General features: G+C 35.1%; 5 protein-coding genes across 5 annotated transcripts; 1 reads left to right on the top strand and 4 right to left on the bottom strand.

Annotated features, from left to right (window-relative positions):
* On the top strand, nucleotides 682-3,301 carry LOC104746090 (serine carboxypeptidase-like 16). Its single transcript, XM_010467492.2, has 14 exons — nucleotides 682-848; nucleotides 936-1,081; nucleotides 1,165-1,241; nucleotides 1,314-1,436; nucleotides 1,526-1,628; nucleotides 1,719-1,756; nucleotides 1,841-1,942; nucleotides 2,025-2,111; nucleotides 2,196-2,264; nucleotides 2,349-2,423; nucleotides 2,505-2,623; nucleotides 2,721-2,834; nucleotides 2,922-2,967; nucleotides 3,058-3,301. Exons 1-14 carry the CDS (start codon nucleotides 715-717, stop codon nucleotides 3,136-3,138), a joined length of 1,314 nt encoding a protein of 437 aa, XP_010465794.1. The 5' UTR covers nucleotides 682-714; the 3' UTR covers nucleotides 3,139-3,301.
* Nucleotides 3,377-7,888, bottom strand: LOC104748267. Its single transcript, XM_010469938.1, has 6 exons — nucleotides 7,619-7,888; nucleotides 6,238-7,498; nucleotides 4,470-6,202; nucleotides 4,297-4,380; nucleotides 3,820-4,209; nucleotides 3,377-3,751 (listed from the first exon to the last, which is right to left on the bottom strand). The coding sequence occupies exons 2-6, from the start codon at nucleotides 7,421-7,423 to the stop codon at nucleotides 3,584-3,586; spliced, it is 3,561 nt and encodes a 1,186-aa protein (XP_010468240.1). The 5' UTR covers nucleotides 7,424-7,498; nucleotides 7,619-7,888; the 3' UTR covers nucleotides 3,377-3,583.
* LOC104746092 lies at nucleotides 8,399-9,534 on the bottom strand. Its single transcript, XM_010467493.2, has one exon. The coding sequence runs from the start codon at nucleotides 9,314-9,316 to the stop codon at nucleotides 8,693-8,695; it is 624 nt and encodes a 207-aa protein (XP_010465795.1). The 5' UTR covers nucleotides 9,317-9,534; the 3' UTR covers nucleotides 8,399-8,692.
* Nucleotides 9,574-11,411, bottom strand: LOC104746093 (50S ribosomal protein L3-2, chloroplastic). Its single transcript, XM_010467494.2, has 5 exons — nucleotides 10,893-11,411; nucleotides 10,493-10,702; nucleotides 10,274-10,378; nucleotides 10,078-10,191; nucleotides 9,574-9,955 (listed from the first exon to the last, which is right to left on the bottom strand). Exons 1-5 carry the CDS (start codon nucleotides 11,262-11,264, stop codon nucleotides 9,782-9,784), a joined length of 975 nt encoding a protein of 324 aa, XP_010465796.1. The 5' UTR covers nucleotides 11,265-11,411; the 3' UTR covers nucleotides 9,574-9,781.
* Nucleotides 17,177-18,278, bottom strand: LOC104748268 (50S ribosomal protein L3-2, chloroplastic-like). Its single transcript, XM_010469939.2, has 5 exons — nucleotides 18,189-18,278; nucleotides 17,927-18,136; nucleotides 17,651-17,755; nucleotides 17,455-17,568; nucleotides 17,177-17,332 (listed from the first exon to the last, which is right to left on the bottom strand). The coding sequence occupies exons 1-5, from the start codon at nucleotides 18,276-18,278 to the stop codon at nucleotides 17,246-17,248; spliced, it is 606 nt and encodes a 201-aa protein (XP_010468241.1). The 3' UTR covers nucleotides 17,177-17,245.

Genomic DNA, 19,980 nt, shown 5'->3' on the forward strand with positions numbered 1-19,980 from the left:
CACCATGGAAACAATACGTTGAAGAGGAGTGGAACGCTAATAGTAGAAGAATCAGAAGATCAAATCAACAACATATATGGGTTTACGGTACAATCACAAAAAATCATATCTCTTTTTTCAGGAGAGTTCCAAAATCTATGGTCTTGCGATGTAACAGATGGATCGTAGACTTTGCCTTTCGAAAGCGTAAAAGATCGACAAAAAATAGATGTTTCCCAAGCTAGAAAGTCACACAAGATTGACAGATAAGACGAGAGCAACTAAGCATATTTTTCGGATTGCGGCGCCTAAACTTCTTTGCTTTTTCGTTACAGAAATATTTGATTGTATCTATATCCTTATGTTTAACATTACAATCTTTGGTTCATATTAATAAAGTTATGATTTGGAGTTAAAAAAAAAATGTTTGTTTTGATGTTTCATATATGCAAGGACATGTTACACAATTTATTCTATAATACACCCTACGTGAACGTGACTAGTGGGTTTTCTCTACTACTTTCAATAGAAGAATGCAACCATTTATATCTCTCTACCTCCAGCTCAAGTATTATATATGCTCTCACTTAATTAAAAAACTAGTTACAGATGGAACAAAACCAAAGACTGAAAGATGTTAATTTGTTTAGGTCAACGTCTCTGTTTTTTTGAGTATAACATGTTTTGTCATCAAACTCTCAGAAACAAAAAAAAACAAAAAAAAAACAAAAAAGAATGTGTTCCTGGATACCAATGTTGCTGCTTCTGCTGCATCTTATGCTTCTTTTTACTAATTATGCTGATTCAAGTTCTATAATCAGATCTCTTCCTGGTTTTGATGGCCCTCTTCCCTTCGAGCTCGAAACCGGGTTCTCCTCCTCTCCATCTTCATCTTATATTTTACTCTTATAATGTTGACTCTGTATTCTGAGTTTTTGAAGTTCAAATCATGAAAGGTACATTGGTGTTGGAGATGCAGATGAAGATCAAATGTTCTACTACTTCATCAAATCTGAGAGTAATCCAAAAGAAGACCCTCTTCTTCTCTGGTTAACTGGAGGACCTGGCTGCTCTTCTTTCTTTGGTCTTGTTTATGAGAATGGTAATTAATCTTCTCTCACTCTTTTGTTATTTGCATGTTTCTGCATAATATTCACTGTTTTGTTTGAACTGAACAAAATGCAGGGCCTATTGCTTTCAAGGTTAAGGCCTACAATGGAAGTATCCCCACCTTGGTCTCCACTACATATTCTTGGACAAAGGTAACACCCAGGAGTTTTATTCCTCATTACCATCTCGATGAAGTCTTTTTCATCTTCTTTCTTTTTTTTTAGTTTTCAAATGTAATCTATTTGGATCAACCTGTTGGAACTGGCTTCTCCTACTCAAAAAATCCACTTGCTGATATACCAAGTGACACAGGATCAACTAAACGGGTAGACGAGTTTCTTCGTAAGGTAAAGGAAAATGGTCCACTAAAGTATATATAGATGTCTTTATGCATTTTAGAGTTTCTTTTTTTTTTTGTGTGTGATTTGTTGTGCAGTGGCTAGCCCAGCATCCTGAGTATTCCTCCAATCCTTTCTATGTCACCGGTAATTCTTATGCCGGTACGGTTGTCCCGGTCATCGTTCAAGAAATCTCAAATGGTAATTTATTATCACATTCCTACACTATGCAACCCCTTTTGATCGACCTTAGCTAGTTTCCTAATCATTTATTTCACCAATTTATCACAGGAAACTGTATATGCTGCAAACCTCAAATAAATCTTCAGGTTCATTAGTATTTGCTATTACTTCAATATATCTTATGGAGCATTAAGAATTAAAGGGTTTATCTTTTCCCCTCCAAACAACAGGGCTATGTCCTCGGAAGCCCGATAACAGACTTTGATCTTGATAGAAACTCTCGCATTCAGTACGCTCATAGAATGGCACTCATCTCTGATGAACTATATGAGGTAAAGTTTCATAATCTAGGATGCTTTTTTGTCTCTTGTCAGAACAATGAAGTAGTTTAGCACACTCTTACGTACTTTGTAGTCGATGAAGAGAAGCTGTGGAGGGAACTATATTACTGTAGATCCTCTTAACACAGAATGCTTGGAACTCATTGAAGACTATGACAAGGTACACAATTCTGGAATTTAGTTGGCTGCATATGGTAAAAAATAAAATATAATCACTAACTTTGAATTTTGTGGTTATTTACAGTGTGTTTCTGGAATAAATGAAAACCTTATTCTAGCACCAAATTGTGACATGACGTCTCCTGATTGTTATGTAAGCTTCTTAGTATCTTTGGACTAGCCAATAAACTAAACCACTAGAGAAGAATATTAACAATTTTGTCTTTTTATTTGGCAGATGTATATTTATATGCTATCCGAATACTGGGCCAATAATAAGGAGAGCGTACGCAGAGCACTTAAAGTTGTGGAGGTATATATATATGACTTAGTTTACCATAAGGTCATTGGTAAAATATGATGATCAACCTCAATGAGGATTTTGTGATTGCAGGGTACTACAGGTAAATGGTTACGATGTAAACGGACTTTGCAATACAATAAAGATATTAAAAGCAGCATACCATACCATAAGAAGAACAGCATCGAAGGCTATCGATCTCTCATCATCAGGTCAGTACATAAATTTACAACTTCTTTACAGAGAGCTTTTGCTTTCGTTAGTTGTCTATATATTATAAGCCTTGGCATGGTGTTATCTGGTGAATAGTGGTGATCACGACCTGGTAACGCCTTACGTTGGAACTCATGACTGGATAAGATCTCTCAACTATTCCATTATTGACAAATGGAGGCCATGGATGATACTCGATCAAGTCGCTGGGTATATATAGATCATTTCGTTCTTTTTTTCTTTTGTTTGTTAGTTTATTTTCTTCATTTGTATAAGCTGCTCGTCCAAAACTTGCAGATACACTACGACTTATGCTAACGAGATGACATTTGCTACTGTGAAAGTAACTCTTATACCACATTTTTACATCACATTTTTATACCACATTTATACACTCACATTTTTAAATCGGTTTTGTTGGTTTGGTTTGTAGGGAGGCGGGCACACGTTAGACTTTAAACCAGAGGAACATTCAATCTTGCTCAAGAGGTGGATAAGTGGCCAACCTCTTTAAAGCACAGCAACCTTAATCTTGGAGTGATCATCTTGTTATAATGTTGAAACCAATAGTGTTTGGTTTGATGTATCATCTGAATTATACATTTTAGGTGTTAAGACAATAAGACTAGTTGATTTTCTCTAGTACTTTGAATAAAAAGAATGCACCCATTTATCTTTACCTGCTAAAGTAATATGCTCTCCAAACTTAGTACACATGCTAACCTTTCTAATAAAAAGCTTGAACAGGTAAATGAAAAATTCAGAGAAAGAGAAGATTAAACCAGAGCAATAATCCGGTTTTAAGGCTTCTACTTTTTTTAACATCAAAGATGTCTGCGTCCTAAATGGTTTATAGCCAACAAAATTTATCATAAATTCGAATGTATTTAAAGGATACAATGGTCGAATTCTAAATACGAACACTTGTTAGGATTGTCGCACTAATTACTAAAGCGACACTAATAATCATCCTCGCTAAGATCATCATCATAAAGATCAAGATTGTCTTCACCGTGACCATCAACGTTACCAGAATCCATGTAACAGTTCTCCTCCTCGGCCTCTTCTTCGTCATCGTCGTCATGATCATCGTTCTCTCGTCCCTCTTCGCCTTGCAAAGTCTCCTCCTTCACAAAGAAAAACAACAACGTCAGCCTATTAGTAAATCAGCAGAATGTTCGTTTGAAGTAAATACCTCGTCATTTTCGGAGGTCACCAGCCAGTCTGGGAGCAACCGATCCAGCAAAGCATAGTTAAGACTCGCTGGTGGTCCATCTTCATGCTGTAGCCGTTGCTTCAGCTGTTTCTCTCTGAGCCGTAAGTTGTAATGAACGTAAGCGAGATCTTTTGTTGACTTTTTCCCAAAGTGGCTCTGGCATTGACTGTTGACTTGATCGTACAAGCTCCACTTAGGCTCGCACCCAACAGACGAGCACGTGTGGCTCAGTATTCGAACAGCTACTCGCTGGAGTTCCAAACAGCTTATCCCATGCTGTTGCCACCACGCAGCAGGGTCAAGTTCTGTTCTTGTGCCAATGGCTATATCCGTTCCAAAATTGGCTTTTGCAGAAGTGTAATCCGGAATCTAAAAACATTTCAACAAATTGTTAGTTTAGAGACTTTAGCTTAGCCCCAAGGTTCTGAGAACAATGTTGATTTATTTATATCTCACCTGCATCAATGCTGTGATCCTACGCGCATTATCAGGCTCAAGCCTAACAATACATTCGTTCACTCCACGCACAACCTCAGAATGCTGTAGGTTCAAATTCACATTAACAGCAAAAGTAAGAAAATTGCAGAAAGTTTTAGTGGTTAAATCAAATAAATGATAATCATACCTACCGCCATAAAATCAGGACGATATCTATATGCCGGGTTGAAGAAATATGCAGCCACATAGAGAGGATGATGAAACAATGGGTTCCAATGGTAATCTATCACACGCCAGAACGGTCCGTATTTCCTAGCATCATCGCTATGAATAGACTTTATCGCCAGTTTTGCACAGTACATGTAACCGTAAGCATATGGCAAAGATAGTCTCTCGCCATCATCATCCATCATGCGTATCACCTGCATCACTGGATCAACCGAGCTCAAAACATACTGAACCTTCTTCCAAAACGCAGCACTAGACACCATCATTTCCACTTTTCTTCCCTCTTCAGAATTGGCAGCGGTCTGTGACAAAATCCAGCCGCTGGATTGAAACAGACGTCTGAGACCGGCCTTGTGGTCCATTAGGCTTTGAAGAGTGGCGAAACCGGAAGCGTAGCGCATGACTGCTGGTCTAAGAAGATCTAGTCCCTGTGTGAATTTGTTCTTCATAAGATTAAGTAGCCATGTCTGACTGTAAATAAATCTTGTGATTCTTTGTGCTTTCTCTAAACAGTCGGAGACAAACTCAAGCTTTGAGATGTCTTCAAAAATCAGTTCTGTGCAATGCATTGCACAAGGAGTCCAATACAAATTCTTTCTCTTTTCTTCAAGTAATTTTCCGGCACTTCTCCAGATAGCAGTGTTCTGTGTAATAACCTGAACCACATTTTCCTCGCCAATGTCGTCAACTAGTTTGTCTAGACACTTGAAAAGGGTTAAGGCATCTTCCATTATATGACTGGCATCAATCGAGGAGTGGAAGTAGACTCCGCGAGGGCAAGAGACCAAGAAACTGATCATTGTCTTGCCCTCTGTGTTGGTCCAAGTATCTGCCATTATAGAACAACCTGTAACCACCCAAGAAGATCTGTACTCCCTCAAGTAGCTTTTGATAGTTGAAATCTCTTCCTGTAAAAGCCTACCAGAAAACAGATGACTCGAAGGCACAACAAAACCCTCTCCGTACAGACCAATCAATTCAATCATCTTTTGAAAGTAGAGAGAACTTGCTGCTTCTGTGGGAACTCCAACATGGTGGAAGAATTTGGAAATGGAGGATGTGACGTCTTTTCGTGATACAACTCTGTTTGAACAGCTAGAGTATATTTTTCTCTGCTTGCTCGAAGAAGGTGACTGAAACGGGATAACCCTTTGCCTTCTTGGTCTTGCTTCAGAGACAGATCTAGTGTTCATTGAATCAAAGCTCTTTCTTTTGTCTTTACTAAACCTTCCATTTCCCAGCATCAACCTATCTTGGTTAATTGGATAGACGTCATGATGTTCTTCTCCTTCTTCTTCTTCTTGCTCAGGATCCTGAGAGACAGTTCTGAAATTTAACGCTCCCATTTCATCATCAGGTCTGTTCTGTCTCTTCCCAGCTCGATGCCATTTCATATTCTCCTTAATCTTAACATAAACCTCCTCAGGAGCAGTTTTACACGGCGCAACCTCTCCAGGTATTCTCGCAAGATGCTGTTTAAAACGGTTAATACCACCACTCACAATCTTGTTACAATAATTACACTTCACTTTCTTTTTCCTCTCGTCCTGAGCAACACCATGTTCCCATCCAGGATCAATATAACCTGAAGACCGAAGAAGACTACTCCCATCACTCAACCCTAGCTTTCCTTTACTTCTTTTAGACCAACAACGCCGCTCCCCATCATTTTCCACTTCATCATCATTGTTAGATTGTTGNTGGCATCAATCGAGGAGTGGAAGTAGACACCGCGAGGGCAAGAGACCAAGAAACTGATCATTGTCTTGCCCTCTGTGTTGGTCCAAGTATCTGCCATTATAGAACAACCTGTAACCACCCAAGAAGATCTGTACTCCCTCAAGTAGCTTTTGATAGTTGAAATCTCTTCCTGTAAAAGCCTACCAGAAAACAGATGACTCGAAGGCACAACAAAACCCTCTCCGTACAGACCAATCAATTCAATCATCTTTTGAAAGTAGAGAGAACTTGCTGCTTCTGTGGGAACTCCAACATGGTGGAAGAATTTGGAAATGGAGGATGTGACGTCTTTTCGTGATACAACTCTGTTTGAACAGCTAGAGTATATTTTTCTCTGCTTGCTCGAAGAAGGTGACTGAAACGGGATAACCCTTTGCCTTCTTGGTCTTGCTTCAGAGACAGATCTAGTGTTCATTGAATCAAAGCTCTTTCTTTTGTCTTTACTAAACCTTCCATTTCCCAGCATCAACCTATCTTGGTTAATTGGATAGACGTCATGATGTTCTTCTCCTTCTTCTTCTTCTTGCTCAGGATCCTGAGAGACAGTTCTGAAATTTAACGCTCCCATTTCATCATCAGGTCTGTTCTGTCTCTTCCCAGCTCGATGCCATTTCATATTCTCCTTAATCTTAACATAAACCTCCTCAGGAGCAGTTTTACACGGCGCAACCTCTCCAGGTATTCTCGCAAGATGCTGTTTAAAACGGTTAATACCACCACTCACAATCTTGTTACAATAATTACACTTCACTTTCTTTTTCCTCTCGTCCTGAGCAACACCATGTTCCCATCCAGGATCAATATAACCTGAAGACCGAAGAAGACTACTCCCATCACTCAACCCTAGCTTTCCTTTACTTCTTTTAGACCAACAACGCCGCTCCCCATCATTTTCCACTTCATCATCATTGTTAGATTGTTGGAAACTGTAACAAGACTTTCTGGCGGAACGACTCCGTTCAAGAAACTCCTTCATCCTCAAACATACTTCCTCTGGAGACTTATCACAATAAGTCACTTCTCCTGATACCCGAGCCAAGTGTTGCTTCAATCTGTAAATTCCTCCGCTCACTACCTTCCCACAGTAATTGCATTTAACCTTCTTCTTACGTTCGTCTTGTGCAACACCGTGCTCCCATCCAGGGTCAACCACTCCAATTGATCCAAGTGGAGCCATTGTTAAACCATTTAACAAGCTTCAAACTTTCACAGTTCCACAAACCAGTGCAGCAGCCTCAATCTACAAGAACATCTTTAAAACAACATGCATGGTTTAACAAACACTAAGAATTTAAAACAACATGTTCCAAGTTCCATCAATTATACAAAGCAAGAACAATGAATTGAACTGGGTTTGTCTTCTATAGCATACCTAAGAAGAAGCTGAGAGCTTTCGTAACCGGAGGCGAGATTTTTCCGGTTTCGTCGATTTCTCAGACCAGAGAAAATGGAGGGTAGAGCTTTAAGCGAAGTTAGAACACATTTTTAGACGGCGAGGTACGAATTTTTAAGCTACGAATCGAAGAAGCGTTTTCGCGGGTGAAGGGGACGACGAGTCACGGGGCGAGATAGAGCTGGGTGAGAGGCGAATTAACTCGACTCGGACGATTTCTAGGGTTTCTGTCCTCGGCTGACTCGTTGTTTTTAACGAATTTGCAATACGAGGGCTTATATGTTTAAGAAGATTACAAAAAAGCCTCGATATAATAAAAATTGACGTAATTAACCCAATCTCGTAGTCTGTCTAGTCATACATCTTCTTTGTTTTCCGCCTTCTTCTGATGTTTTGCTCTTTCACCAATATAGCAAAACCTCACTTAGGAAATGCCTGAACTTGCTCTTTCCATTTTCGTGTTGCAAAAACAGTTTTACATAGATTTTACCAATCTAAACAAATTATATGATTTCCCAAACTCATTCTTATCTTGATGAATCATGATGTAATCTCATACTAAAAGCAATTGTGTTTTCATCACAACTTCCAAACCAAACAACATCAACGCATTGTCACTTTCTTGGATATGTGCCAATCAAAACCTAATTCATTAGCTTGAGAACTCTAAATTCTAAACACAAATAACCTTCTGTTCCATGAAAATCTCCAAACCAGTAAAAAGCCACACAACAAAGACGAAATCTTGAAACCATACAGAGACATTTAAAGATTGAAGATGGAACCCATTAATATGAATGAATGTGACACTGAGTCTTACACACCATTATACAAAACGAAAGCCCTACTGTATCCCTAACCTCAAAGTCTCCAGCTTTCTCTGTGAGACATTTGATCAAACACGTTTTGAGAGAGAATGAACTAAAAATATCACCAAGATAAGTTGGCTAATAATAACCGCAAAATGGAGTCTTTTTCTTGAACCCTAGAAGAGATCTATCATACAAGAGAGCCCTACGTACCATTAAGATTGCTATGAAGAAAGATTCAGAATCAGCAGTCATCGGGCTTTCTCTTGCTAGGGGTCAAGTTCTGTTGAGCCTTTTGTCTAATAACAAGATCCTGAAGATTCTCCAATGCAGCTTTAGCTTTCAGCTTGGCCGCTTGAGCTGTTACGATCTTCTTAAAAGCTTCATCCTTTAACTGAACCACCGTGTCTTTCATAATAGCCACCGAGATCTTGGCAGCTGCGACAAGAGCCATGGACGAAACCTTACTGAGAGGCGTTTCAGGGACAGGGACAGGGACGTCGTCGCCATTGACACGAGATTTGGGGAAGAAGGTGAAATTGGGGTCAGAACACGGCGGGCATGTGAAAGAAGAAGCTGGTGGTGGAGCGGAGGAGGAAGAAGATGCTGCGGCGGAGGAAGACGGCGGCTTAGGTGAGCAAGAACGGTGGGTGCTTAAAGGGCAATTGAGGCAGGTGATACGAGTAGGAGGAAGGGCGGCGTTGTCGAAGACCTTGAAACAAACTGGGCAAAAGAGTTCACGATGTTCCTTGAGCAAACAATCGGTGCAGAGTCGTCGGAGAACGCCGGTTTTGCTGACGGTGTGGATGAACGACGGCTCTGCTTCACCGCATACTACGCATTCGCGAGGATTCTGTTCTGGATTCATGGCTGAGTCAACGAGATTGAGAACTCTCTCTCTCTCTCAACGGTAACCCTAAGCAAGCGAGCGAGCGAGAGAGAGAGAGGTGAAAGAAAGAAGCGCTTGTGTTCTCTCAAGATCTTCGGCGAGAGCACAAGTGTTACTCTATTGGGAGTTGAAAAACTTATATAGGAGATTAAAAAATGGATCTTGATTCTTGTTCGTTCAATTAAAAATCGAATCTTTTTTTTTCTTTCTGTAAATATATATGTGGAAGAGGAAAGGAAACATAAATCTTGTGTTTCTTCATTGCTTATTGCAAACTCTTAAGCATCGTTTGATATAACAAATGCGAGCCTAATATTCCCTCTCTATTAATCGTTTTCAAATCATACATCCAAACAACTAAAAAACACGAAAAGACAATTTCATTCATCTGCAAAAAGCTTTTTAGCTCTGTGATTCCAATTCCTCAGCTTCTTTCTGTTTTCATCACTCAGCCAACAAATATGGGTCAAGTTCTCCAAGATCAGCAACAATTGGTTCTAATTCTGATGGATCTTCGTCTTCTGGAGCTAAGTATGTTGGAAACGGAAGCGTTGAGATGTCTGGTTTCTTGTACCACGCATCTCTTAAGAACACAAAGTTTCCTTCTGCGCCAGGAACCTACAAAAAGACCACCAATCACAATCATGACCTATACTACTAATAAGAGAAGAGCAATGGCATTCACGTTTTGTGACCGACACATCCTAGCCAGGGACCAGAACTCAGGTTGAGTTACTTACTTGTCCTCTCACGTAGATGAGGTTCCTCGCAGGATCGATCTTGTAAACCCAAACGTTTTTTACTGTCCTCTGATCTGCACCCATTCTCCCAGCCATCTTTCTCCCCTTGAACACCTACTCAAGTGTATCCAACAAGTCAGTATTGGTCATTTGCTTTGGAGAAAATTCCCAACAAGCATAGCAATTTGACACATACCTTTCCAGGAGCATCTCTTTGCCCTGTGGAACCACCGCTTCGATGGGACAATGAAGCACCATGTGAATCAGGCATTCCGCTGAAACCATGTCTTTTCATGACACCCTGAAAATCACATAGCAAAAGACATTAATGCTTCATTCCAAGTTCTGCTCTAAGACTATTAAGAAACGCCAAAGTAAAAGATCAAAACTTTAAAGACCCTGAGAATGGTTTCACCTGAAAACCTTTCCCTCGAGTGATCCCAGTGACATCAACGTATTGTCCCGGAACAAAATGGCGGACACCGAGTGAAGTACCAACAGGAAGAAGAGCGTCTTCAGTCACAGGAAACTCCCTCAACTTCCTCTTTAACGGCACACCTTGTGCTCTGAAATGCCCCACCACAGACTTGGACAAATGCTTCGGTTTCTTTTGTCCACATCCAATCTAACTAACAGAACAACACATACCAATCACATTACTAAACCATGAGCTTCACAAATATTATCTTCATAAACCAATTCATCAATAAACGTTACAGCAATCTATTGATCAACTAGTCACTAAGAAGCTATCCAATAAAATTTACCAAACTACATGGCCAAAATGGGAATGAATAAAACTGCGATGGAGTTACCTGTAACGCAAAAATGCCTTCTTTTTCAACAGTTTTAACCTGAGAGACAATGTTATCATCAACCCAAAGAATAGAAATCGGAACCCTAGCTCCCCATTTGTTCCAGAGCGCAGTCATCCCACACTTAACAGCGATGATCCCAGTCCTTTTAGAGCTTTTAGACATCTCACCTTGTTTCGCCTCGATGATTCGGGTCGGATCCCCAATAATATCAGATCCAGCACCGTCGACCAACCCAGCATCGGAGCTGAATCGTCGGAGGAGAAAGAAGCTACAATGAGGTAGAGATTCAGAGGGCGAAGAAGAAGTCACAGACCGGATTGATAGAAACTGATTGAATCGAGAAATGAGGCCTCTCGGTACGGCCGCCATGATTTCGAATCCGAAGCGAAACGAACTCTTCAATGGCTTTAGACGAAGAAGGAAAGAGATGCAGAAACCTGAACTCGGAAGGCTTTTGTGTAGGGTTTTAGATGGAGGCTGGAGGGGGACTTCTGAGATGATTGCTCAGAGCGTCACTCATAACCAGACCCTCTTGCTCAACCAGAGAGTTCTATAAAATTATACTTCTATTTACTAGGACTCAGACCCTATTGATGTAAGTATTTCAAAAAAAAAAAAATTTAAAATTCTAAATTTAGATTATATATTATAAAATTCTTTAAAAATATATGCAAAATATTAAAATTAAAAATTATTTCAGAAGAAAAAAATATTAAGTAGAGTTAAAACTTCATAGATATTAAACATATATAGCTGTGAGTTTAAACAACACAACCAAAAAATAAAAATTTATAATAAAAAATAATATAGTAAAAAGATTCAACTCTACTTAAAAATTATTAAAACGAAAAGTTGTATCTAAAATATGGTGAAAAACATAACTCTACAATAAACAGACGCAACCGTATGATTTTTTTTCAAAATAAAGTTTTCGATAAATATTATATCATAAAAGACACAACTCTACAATGAACAAATGCAACTGTATGATATTTTTAAAAAATAAATTAAAAAAATTATTTAACGAAAATGTCCTATCAAAATCATTGCTTTTCTTCTAATAGTTAAAATTTTATCTGAAAAAAATACCATTTAAAACGACTCATTTCATGTTTACTACAAGTAAAACATCCAACACAAAAAAAAATATACAAAATAGCCATATAGCTTCAGTTCAGTATATCTTTTCAGAGATCTTTGTAGTAATATTAATGTAGCATCCAAATTCTGATTTATTCAACCCATACAAACTGTTTTAAAATAGAAAGCATCTTTATTACCATATTAGATTTATAATACAAGATTATATTTTTTTAATTATTAATACAAACTTTTGAATATAATTATAATGATTTAATATTAAAATATACAAATAAACATAACTCTACAATACACAATTGCAATTTTACAAAAAAAAAATCATTATACTGAACAATCATACCTTTTCGTAAAACACATAATTGATCCAAAAAAAAGGTAGGGTATGATTTAAAAAAGGATGATTCTCAAAAATAGCACCAAAATAAGTTTTTGCTCCAAACTTAGCACACCATCTCTAAAATTCCAAAATAGCACTAATTAATCTTCTAAAATTAAATCCTAAATTCAAAATACTAAACCCTACTCCTCAAAACTATACATTAAATGTGAAATTGAGAACCCAAACATAAAAAAAATTATAAAAATTAATTTTTAATATTTTAATGTGTTAAATAGTGTTATTTTTGGAAATTTATGGAATGTGTGCTATAGTTGTCCATAAAACTTGGTTTAATCTATATAATAATAACAATCTGAAAAAATGCGATCAACAGTTGTGTTTTTTCAATCGTACCTTTTGGAAAATACGACCAACAGTTGTGTTTTTTCAATCGTACCTTTTGGATATTTTCTGAAAACTCGTGATGGATCATTAAAACAATTATTTATGAAAAGGTACAACTGTTCACTGTAAAGTTGTGTTGATTGGAACATTCGTATCTTTTAAAATATATATATATATATATATATATATGTCTATTTGAACTGTTTTCAGTTTTGGCCATGAAACAAAATCAACTAAAATTTCAATCTCAACGGTTTTTACATTCTAACATTCATTCTTTTAAAAGTCAAGAAATTTCTCTATATATAATAGTAATCCGAATAAATGCCACCAAAAGTTATGTTTTTTTAATCTTACCTTTTGGATAATTTTCTAAAAAAATCTGTAGAAAATTTAAATTGTATGTTTTACAAAAAGTTGCGATTGTTCAGTGTAACTGTTTCTTTTGTAAAGTTGAAACTGTTTATTGTAGAGTTGTGTCTATTTGAATATTTGTATCTTTTGAAATCTATATATATATATATGTCTGTTTGAACTGTTTTCATTTTTTTGCCATGACACAAAATAATATAAAATTTCAATCTCAAACGGTTTTTACAGCTCTCTAAATTATTCTCTAGCATTCATTCTTTTAAAAGTAAAGAAATTCATCCAGTTCTTTATTTAACAAAAGATTTTTGGAATGATGAATCTAATTTACAACTTTTAGTTAATTTTATACATAAAATTTTAATGTAAATACCTAGAGTTTTTTTCGAAGAGTTAGATGAATTATATAGTGAGCTTTTGGATTTGACTTTTGAATATGGTAATAAAGATGTCTTCTATTTAAAAGTAGTTTATATGAGTTTGTAGGTATAATCAAGTGCAAATACAACAGTTGCAACTTTTCCTAATATATTTTCGTAAAAAATTGTTTTTATTTTTATTTTTAAATTCCAACGATTGTATATATTCATTGTAGAGTTGTGTCTTTTTACTATATTTTATTTATATTTTTTCTTTACAACTTTTCCTTCTAATAGGTGTGTCTATTTAAATAGTCATGCCTTTTGAACTTTCTTTTTATTTGTCTCTTCATCATTAACTAACAAGTTCGTTGAAACAAATTTTTCATTTTATGTTAAATCTAAATAATTGAATATTAATATATATAATATTCAATGTTATTCTATAATCTAACTAAAATTTTATAAGTGATTACATCAATAGAGAAATTTAATACAACTTAATATAGAATTTACAATTGCGTCTATTTATCGTAACTTTTCGATAAAAAAAATATTTTAATATTTAAAAATAATAATAACAAACTAAATAAATGCGAACAACAGTTGCGACTTTTCGTAGTACTTTTTTGTAAAAAATGGTTTTATTATTTATTTTTTAAACTCAAACAGTTGTATTTATTCATTGTAGAGTTGTGTCTTTTACTATATTTTATTCATATTTTTTCATCACAACTTATCGTTCTAATAGGTGTGTCTATTTAAATAGTTATATCTTTTGAACTTTCTATATATTTATCTCTTCATTAATAACTAACAAATCATCGTTTGTTGAAACAAATTTTTCTTCTTCTATTGAATCTTGAATATTAATATATAATATTCAATGTTATTCTATAATCTAACTAATATTTTATAAATGATTATAGTAATATAGAAATTTAATACTCCCTTCGTTTCAATATATTGGATGTTTTGAGGTTTATTTGGTGTTTCAAAATATAGGATGCTTCTTATCCCTATATAAAAATAATACTATTTTATTTTATTTTAAATGTTTTTTCTTTAGAGTTTATTGCTTTTAGTTTCCAAGATTACAACTTACGATACAGTTAACAGAGTTTAATTTTTCAGATTTATTTCTTTTTAGTCCCAAAAAAGTTTCTTTTCAACACCCACTATAAAACCCGGACAGTTGTTACTTGTTAGTTCTAGATATCAAAATAAAATAAATTTCTTTCAAAAACTCAAACGGATAAAAAAAAATCAGAAAGAAAAAAAAATCAAAGAAGAAGAAGATGCTCAACCCAGTCGCCCAATAAGTGCAAACAACCCTCAAAACTTTGATTTAAACAAAAAATCTATTTCCACGAAGGAAAGATTGATCCCAACAAAAAAGTAGAAGAGGCTACGTTTAGTATTTCCTTTTATTAATTGTTTTTTTTTGCCTTTTTGGGCAAAATGATTAAGCACGTTTTGCCACTTTAATTGCTTCTAACTGTTTTAGTTAAGTGTTTTAATTAAATAAGTATTTTTCTTAATCTGTATGCTAAACTCAAAACTTTCAATATATTGAAACAGAGGGAGTAAAACTTAATATAAAATTTATAGTTGTGTCTATTTATCGTAATTTTTTGTAAAAAACTATTTTAATATTTAAAATTCATTTTATTTTGTTTTAAGAGTTGTGTATTTTAATTTGAATTTTTTCGTTGATACAGTCTCACTCATTATTAAATATGTTTTTATTTATAATTATTTAATAGAAAAATACATTTACTTATTACAACCATTAGTTCAATATTCTCAATTAGGATCACTTTGTCATAATAATTTTTTTAATTTTACTTTTTACCATAATTCTTCATAAAAATATCTTATATTTATAATACTTTAAACCATATGTTTTGCAAAGTTGCGTCTATTCTACATAAGATTTTTTGTTATAAGTTTTTATTTTGATGGTTGTGTTTTTAATAACCGTTTATGTTTAATTTTTATGTATTCAAACTATTCTATTACATTCAAATAATTTCATAATGTATAATTTTAATTTTTATATTTAATTTATTTTTTCTAAAGTACTTCCCCTGCAACATCGCAGGAGGTCTGAGTTCTAGTGCTATTTAAGGGTATTTCTCTTTAAAAAATACTACAATTTTGTAGCATGTTTTGGGATTGCTATTAGACAATCTCCAATGGTTTTCTCTATTTTTACCTCTAAAATAGAGGAACTCTATAATAGAGGTGACTTTTGCTCCAATGGATACCTCTATTTTTTCCTCTAAAAAAGAATATTCCGTAGAGATTCTTTTTTTTATTTTACAATTAATACATTTTACTTATAAAAGTTGCAAACTAACCCATTTATTTTAGTATTTGTGAAACTTTCATAAAATTATGATATTATTTAAATTTTTAACATTCATAAATATTATTTAAATATCACATTTATTAAAAGAAATACATTGCATCATATAAAAATAATGTTATTGGTGGATCCAGAAGTAATTTACCAGAATATTAAATAATTAGTCTTTGTTGTATTAAAAATAATGTTATGGCATGAATAAAAAACTAAAATATTTAAGTTATTTATATTTAATAAGATTTTATATAAATTTTCTTTTGCAAATAATAGTCTCAAATTTTAAAAATGTTTTTCTATACAAAAACCTTTAAAAATTTTAAACCAAAATATTAAAATTAATCAAAATTTAACTTTATAATCAATTATCCTATTAATATACTTCATTAAATTATTATTAAACTTTTTAAATATATATTTTATTTATTTTGATCGTAAATATAAAAGTGTTAAAAGTTCAAGAACTATTTTATAAATAAAAAAGTTCAACTGTATTATAGAGGAAAAAATAGAGTTCTTCTATATATAAAGGAAAAAATAGAAATTTCTATTATAGATGTAGAAATAGAGATGGGTTGGAATAGATTTTACTCTAAAATAGAGTTAAAAAGCAAATATAGAGGTGGGTTGGAGATGCCCTTATATATAGATTTATTTATTTATGTACGTAAACAACAAAATCCTACGTGGCTTATCCACTGCTACATGAAAAAAAATTAAAAAAAAAATTAAAACAACTAAAAATACGAGAAGACAATTTCATTCATCTGCAAAAAGCTTTTAGCTCTGTGATTCCACTTCCTCAGCTTCTTTCTGGTCTCCCATAAATGTAAAAAAAACCTAAATGAAGATCAAGATCATTTTGTTTTCATCACTCCGCCGACAAATATAGGTCAAGTTCTCCAAGATCAGCAACAATTGGTTCTAATTCTGATGGATCTTCGTCTTCTGGAGCTAAGTAAGGGGGTGGTATTGGTTTGAGATTTATGAAGATTTTTGAATAGTTCAACAAAATCATTAAAAATGAATAAGTGAAAGATTGTTAAAGATTGCTAGAGAGTTTTGTTGATTAGTTTTCTAAAATCTTGTAAAGTCCTCCAAACAATCCTTGTATTTTTATGATACTTTCCATGACTTTATTTTGTAAATAAAGTGTCTAAAATCATGAATCAATAACATAATAATTGAACTCATTAACAATCCTAGATTCTTTTGTTTTAATTGAATAACACAAAACTTTTAATGACTTTATAAAAGTCTGAATTCAATAACCCAGATTTGTTAAGATTTTAAATGATTTTTTACAAATCACAAACTAATAACACTAAACTTTAACAGAGTTTAACAAAATCTTGATCTAATAATAACAGATTCTACATAAAATTTAAAATCTTTAAAACTCTATTCAAATCTTAAACCAATAACCCCACTAAGTTGGAAATGGAAGCTTTGAGATGTCTGGTTTCTTGTACCAAGCATCTCTTATGAACACAAAGTTTCCTTCTGCGCCAGGAACCTACAACAAGACCCCCAATCACAATCATGACCTATACTACTAATAAAAGAAGAGCAATGGCACTCACGTTTTGTGACCGACACATCCTACCCAGGGACCAAAACTCAGGTTGAGACACTTACTTGTCCCCTCACCCAGATGAGGTTCCTCGCAGGATCGATCTTGTAAAGCCAAACATTCTTTACGGTCCTCTGATCTGCACCCATTCTCCCAGGCATCTTTCTCCCCTTGAACACCTATTCGAGTGTATTTAACAAGTCAGTATTGGTCATTTGCTTTTGAGAAAATTCCCAAGAAGCATAGCAATTTGACACATACCTTTGCAGGAGCATCTCTTTGCCCTGTGGAACCACCACTTCGATGGGACAATGAAGCACCATGTGTTGCAGGCATTCCGCTGAAACCACATCTTTTCATCCAACCCTGAAAATCACATAGCAAAAGACATTAATGCTTCATTCGCTCTCCATTGTTATATATATCTGCCACATTGTTATTTGACTAATCAAGTTATCATCCCAAGTTCTGCTCTATGACAATTAAGAAACGCCAAAGTAAAAGATCAAACTTTAAAGACCCTGAGAATGGATTCACCTCAAAACCTTTCCCTCGACTGATCCCAGTGACATCAACGTACTGTCCCGGAACAAAATGACGGACTCCGAGTGAAGTACCAACAGGAAGAAGAGCGTCTTCAGTCACAGGAAACTCCCTCAACTTCCTCTTTAATGGCACATCTTGTGCTCTGAAATGCCCCACCACAGACTTGGACAAATGCTTCGGTTTCTTTTGCCCACATCCAATCTAACTAACAGAACAACACATACCAATCACATTACTAAACCATGAGCTTCACAAACATTATCTTCATAAACCCAATCACATTACTAAACCATGATTTTTTCTTCCTCTCTTTGATCAATGACTTATTGATGGGGTTTGTCATTTGTGTGTTTGCAGGTTGAGTTCATGCGTAAATGGGAAGATAGGGACAACGAGTACAAGAGTCTTTTAGACGAGAAGCTTCATGATCTCCCACATCAAGATACCACAGGTTTGATTCAGTTATACAACAAAGAGCTTGAGGATCGGCTCTCAACCCATTAAATATCAAACTATTTTTCCACAATCTAATATATAAATGTGTGTATATATATATATATACGTATTCCTAATCATCTGTTGACATAGATCGTTGGGTGTTTCTTTAATGTTTAAGAAAAGCCCAGTTTCCATGTTAATGTTTCATTCAACTTAAAACAAAACAAAAAAAAAAAACCCTAATGTCAAATTGTAGCCGACCTCTCGCATTCTTTAACTTTTCCTTTGAGAGATATCACAAGAGGAAGAACACACAGACAATAGCGATGGCAGATCTTCCAGGTGAGTTGTTAGAGGATATACTCTCTAGGATTCCGTCCGAGTCTCTAAGGGAGTTGCGATTTACTTGCAAACTATGAAACGCTTTAGATAAAGATCGACGGTGCATAGAAAAACGCTTCCACAAAAGAAGGAATTGTTTCGTAGTGATAGATTCAACGGTTTATAGATTGGACGTTCCATTATACGTTGACACCGACTACGTTATGGCCGATATTGAAGTCAGTTTCTTAGGTTGTAATTGCAATCTTGACTTCGATCAAATCAGTGTATCTGATTTCTTTCACTGCGATGGTTTATTAATGTTGTTAACTATCTCGCATAACAACACACTTATTGTTTGAGCCCATGTTCGGGGCAAAGCAGGCGGATCCAACTTTTGTATCATGACACGAACAGCATCTTTGCCCTTGGATACCATAGAGAACTGTGCGATAGCTAAAAAGCCTTGAATATTTTGGATAATCCAAAAATGGGATTTTCAGAGTATGAGATTGAGATCTATGAGTTGAACTCTAGTTCATGGAGGGCTCTTGGTGAAGTCACCCTCGGCTGCATCATACAGTCTCGTGGGGTGTCTTTAAATGGGGATACTTATTGGATTTCTTCACAAGTCAAAGACTTTGTACTACTAAGTTTTGATTTCACAACAGAGACATTTGGACGTCTGAATCTTCCCTCTGATCAGTGTCTTGGCTACGAGGTTTTGGCACTATCAGTTGTTAGAAAGAGCAACTTTCAGTTTTGCAACAGAGTCAGGTTACACCGAATGTGGAGATTTGGGTGACGACCAACGATGAGATTGATCAGACCAAAGTACTGTCGTGGAGAAAGTTTTTGGCAGTTGATTTAAACACCATAAATTTACGTGTGATGAAAGTTTCTTCATCAAGGACGAGGAGAAGAAAGTCGCCATATGTTTTGACAACGGAATTGCATACATTTTTGGAGAGAATCGTGACTTTGGAAAACAATATATCGACGTTCTTAATCGTCCAGCTCCACTAGCTGTGTCCCAAGCTTGGTTCAAATTCAACATGGAGGCAATAGGCAACATTACTAACATGGCTTATTCAATACCAGTACGTCGATCTTAATTAACATTTAACCCAAAAAAAAAGACCAGTATGGAGAACAGTTAGTTTAAAATAGAACGTAATTTTTAGCAGCTCATTTATCTTTCTCGTTTTCATGTCCTTTGATTAATTAATCTATATATATAAAGTTGGCTTTTTCTCATTCTTGGTACTGCCACATCAGCAGCTCTT

The sequence above is a fragment of the Camelina sativa genome, chromosome 15, assembly GCF_000633955.1.
Source record: "Camelina sativa cultivar DH55 chromosome 15, Cs, whole genome shotgun sequence".
NCBI classification, from domain to species: domain Eukaryota; kingdom Viridiplantae; phylum Streptophyta; class Magnoliopsida; order Brassicales; family Brassicaceae; genus Camelina; species Camelina sativa.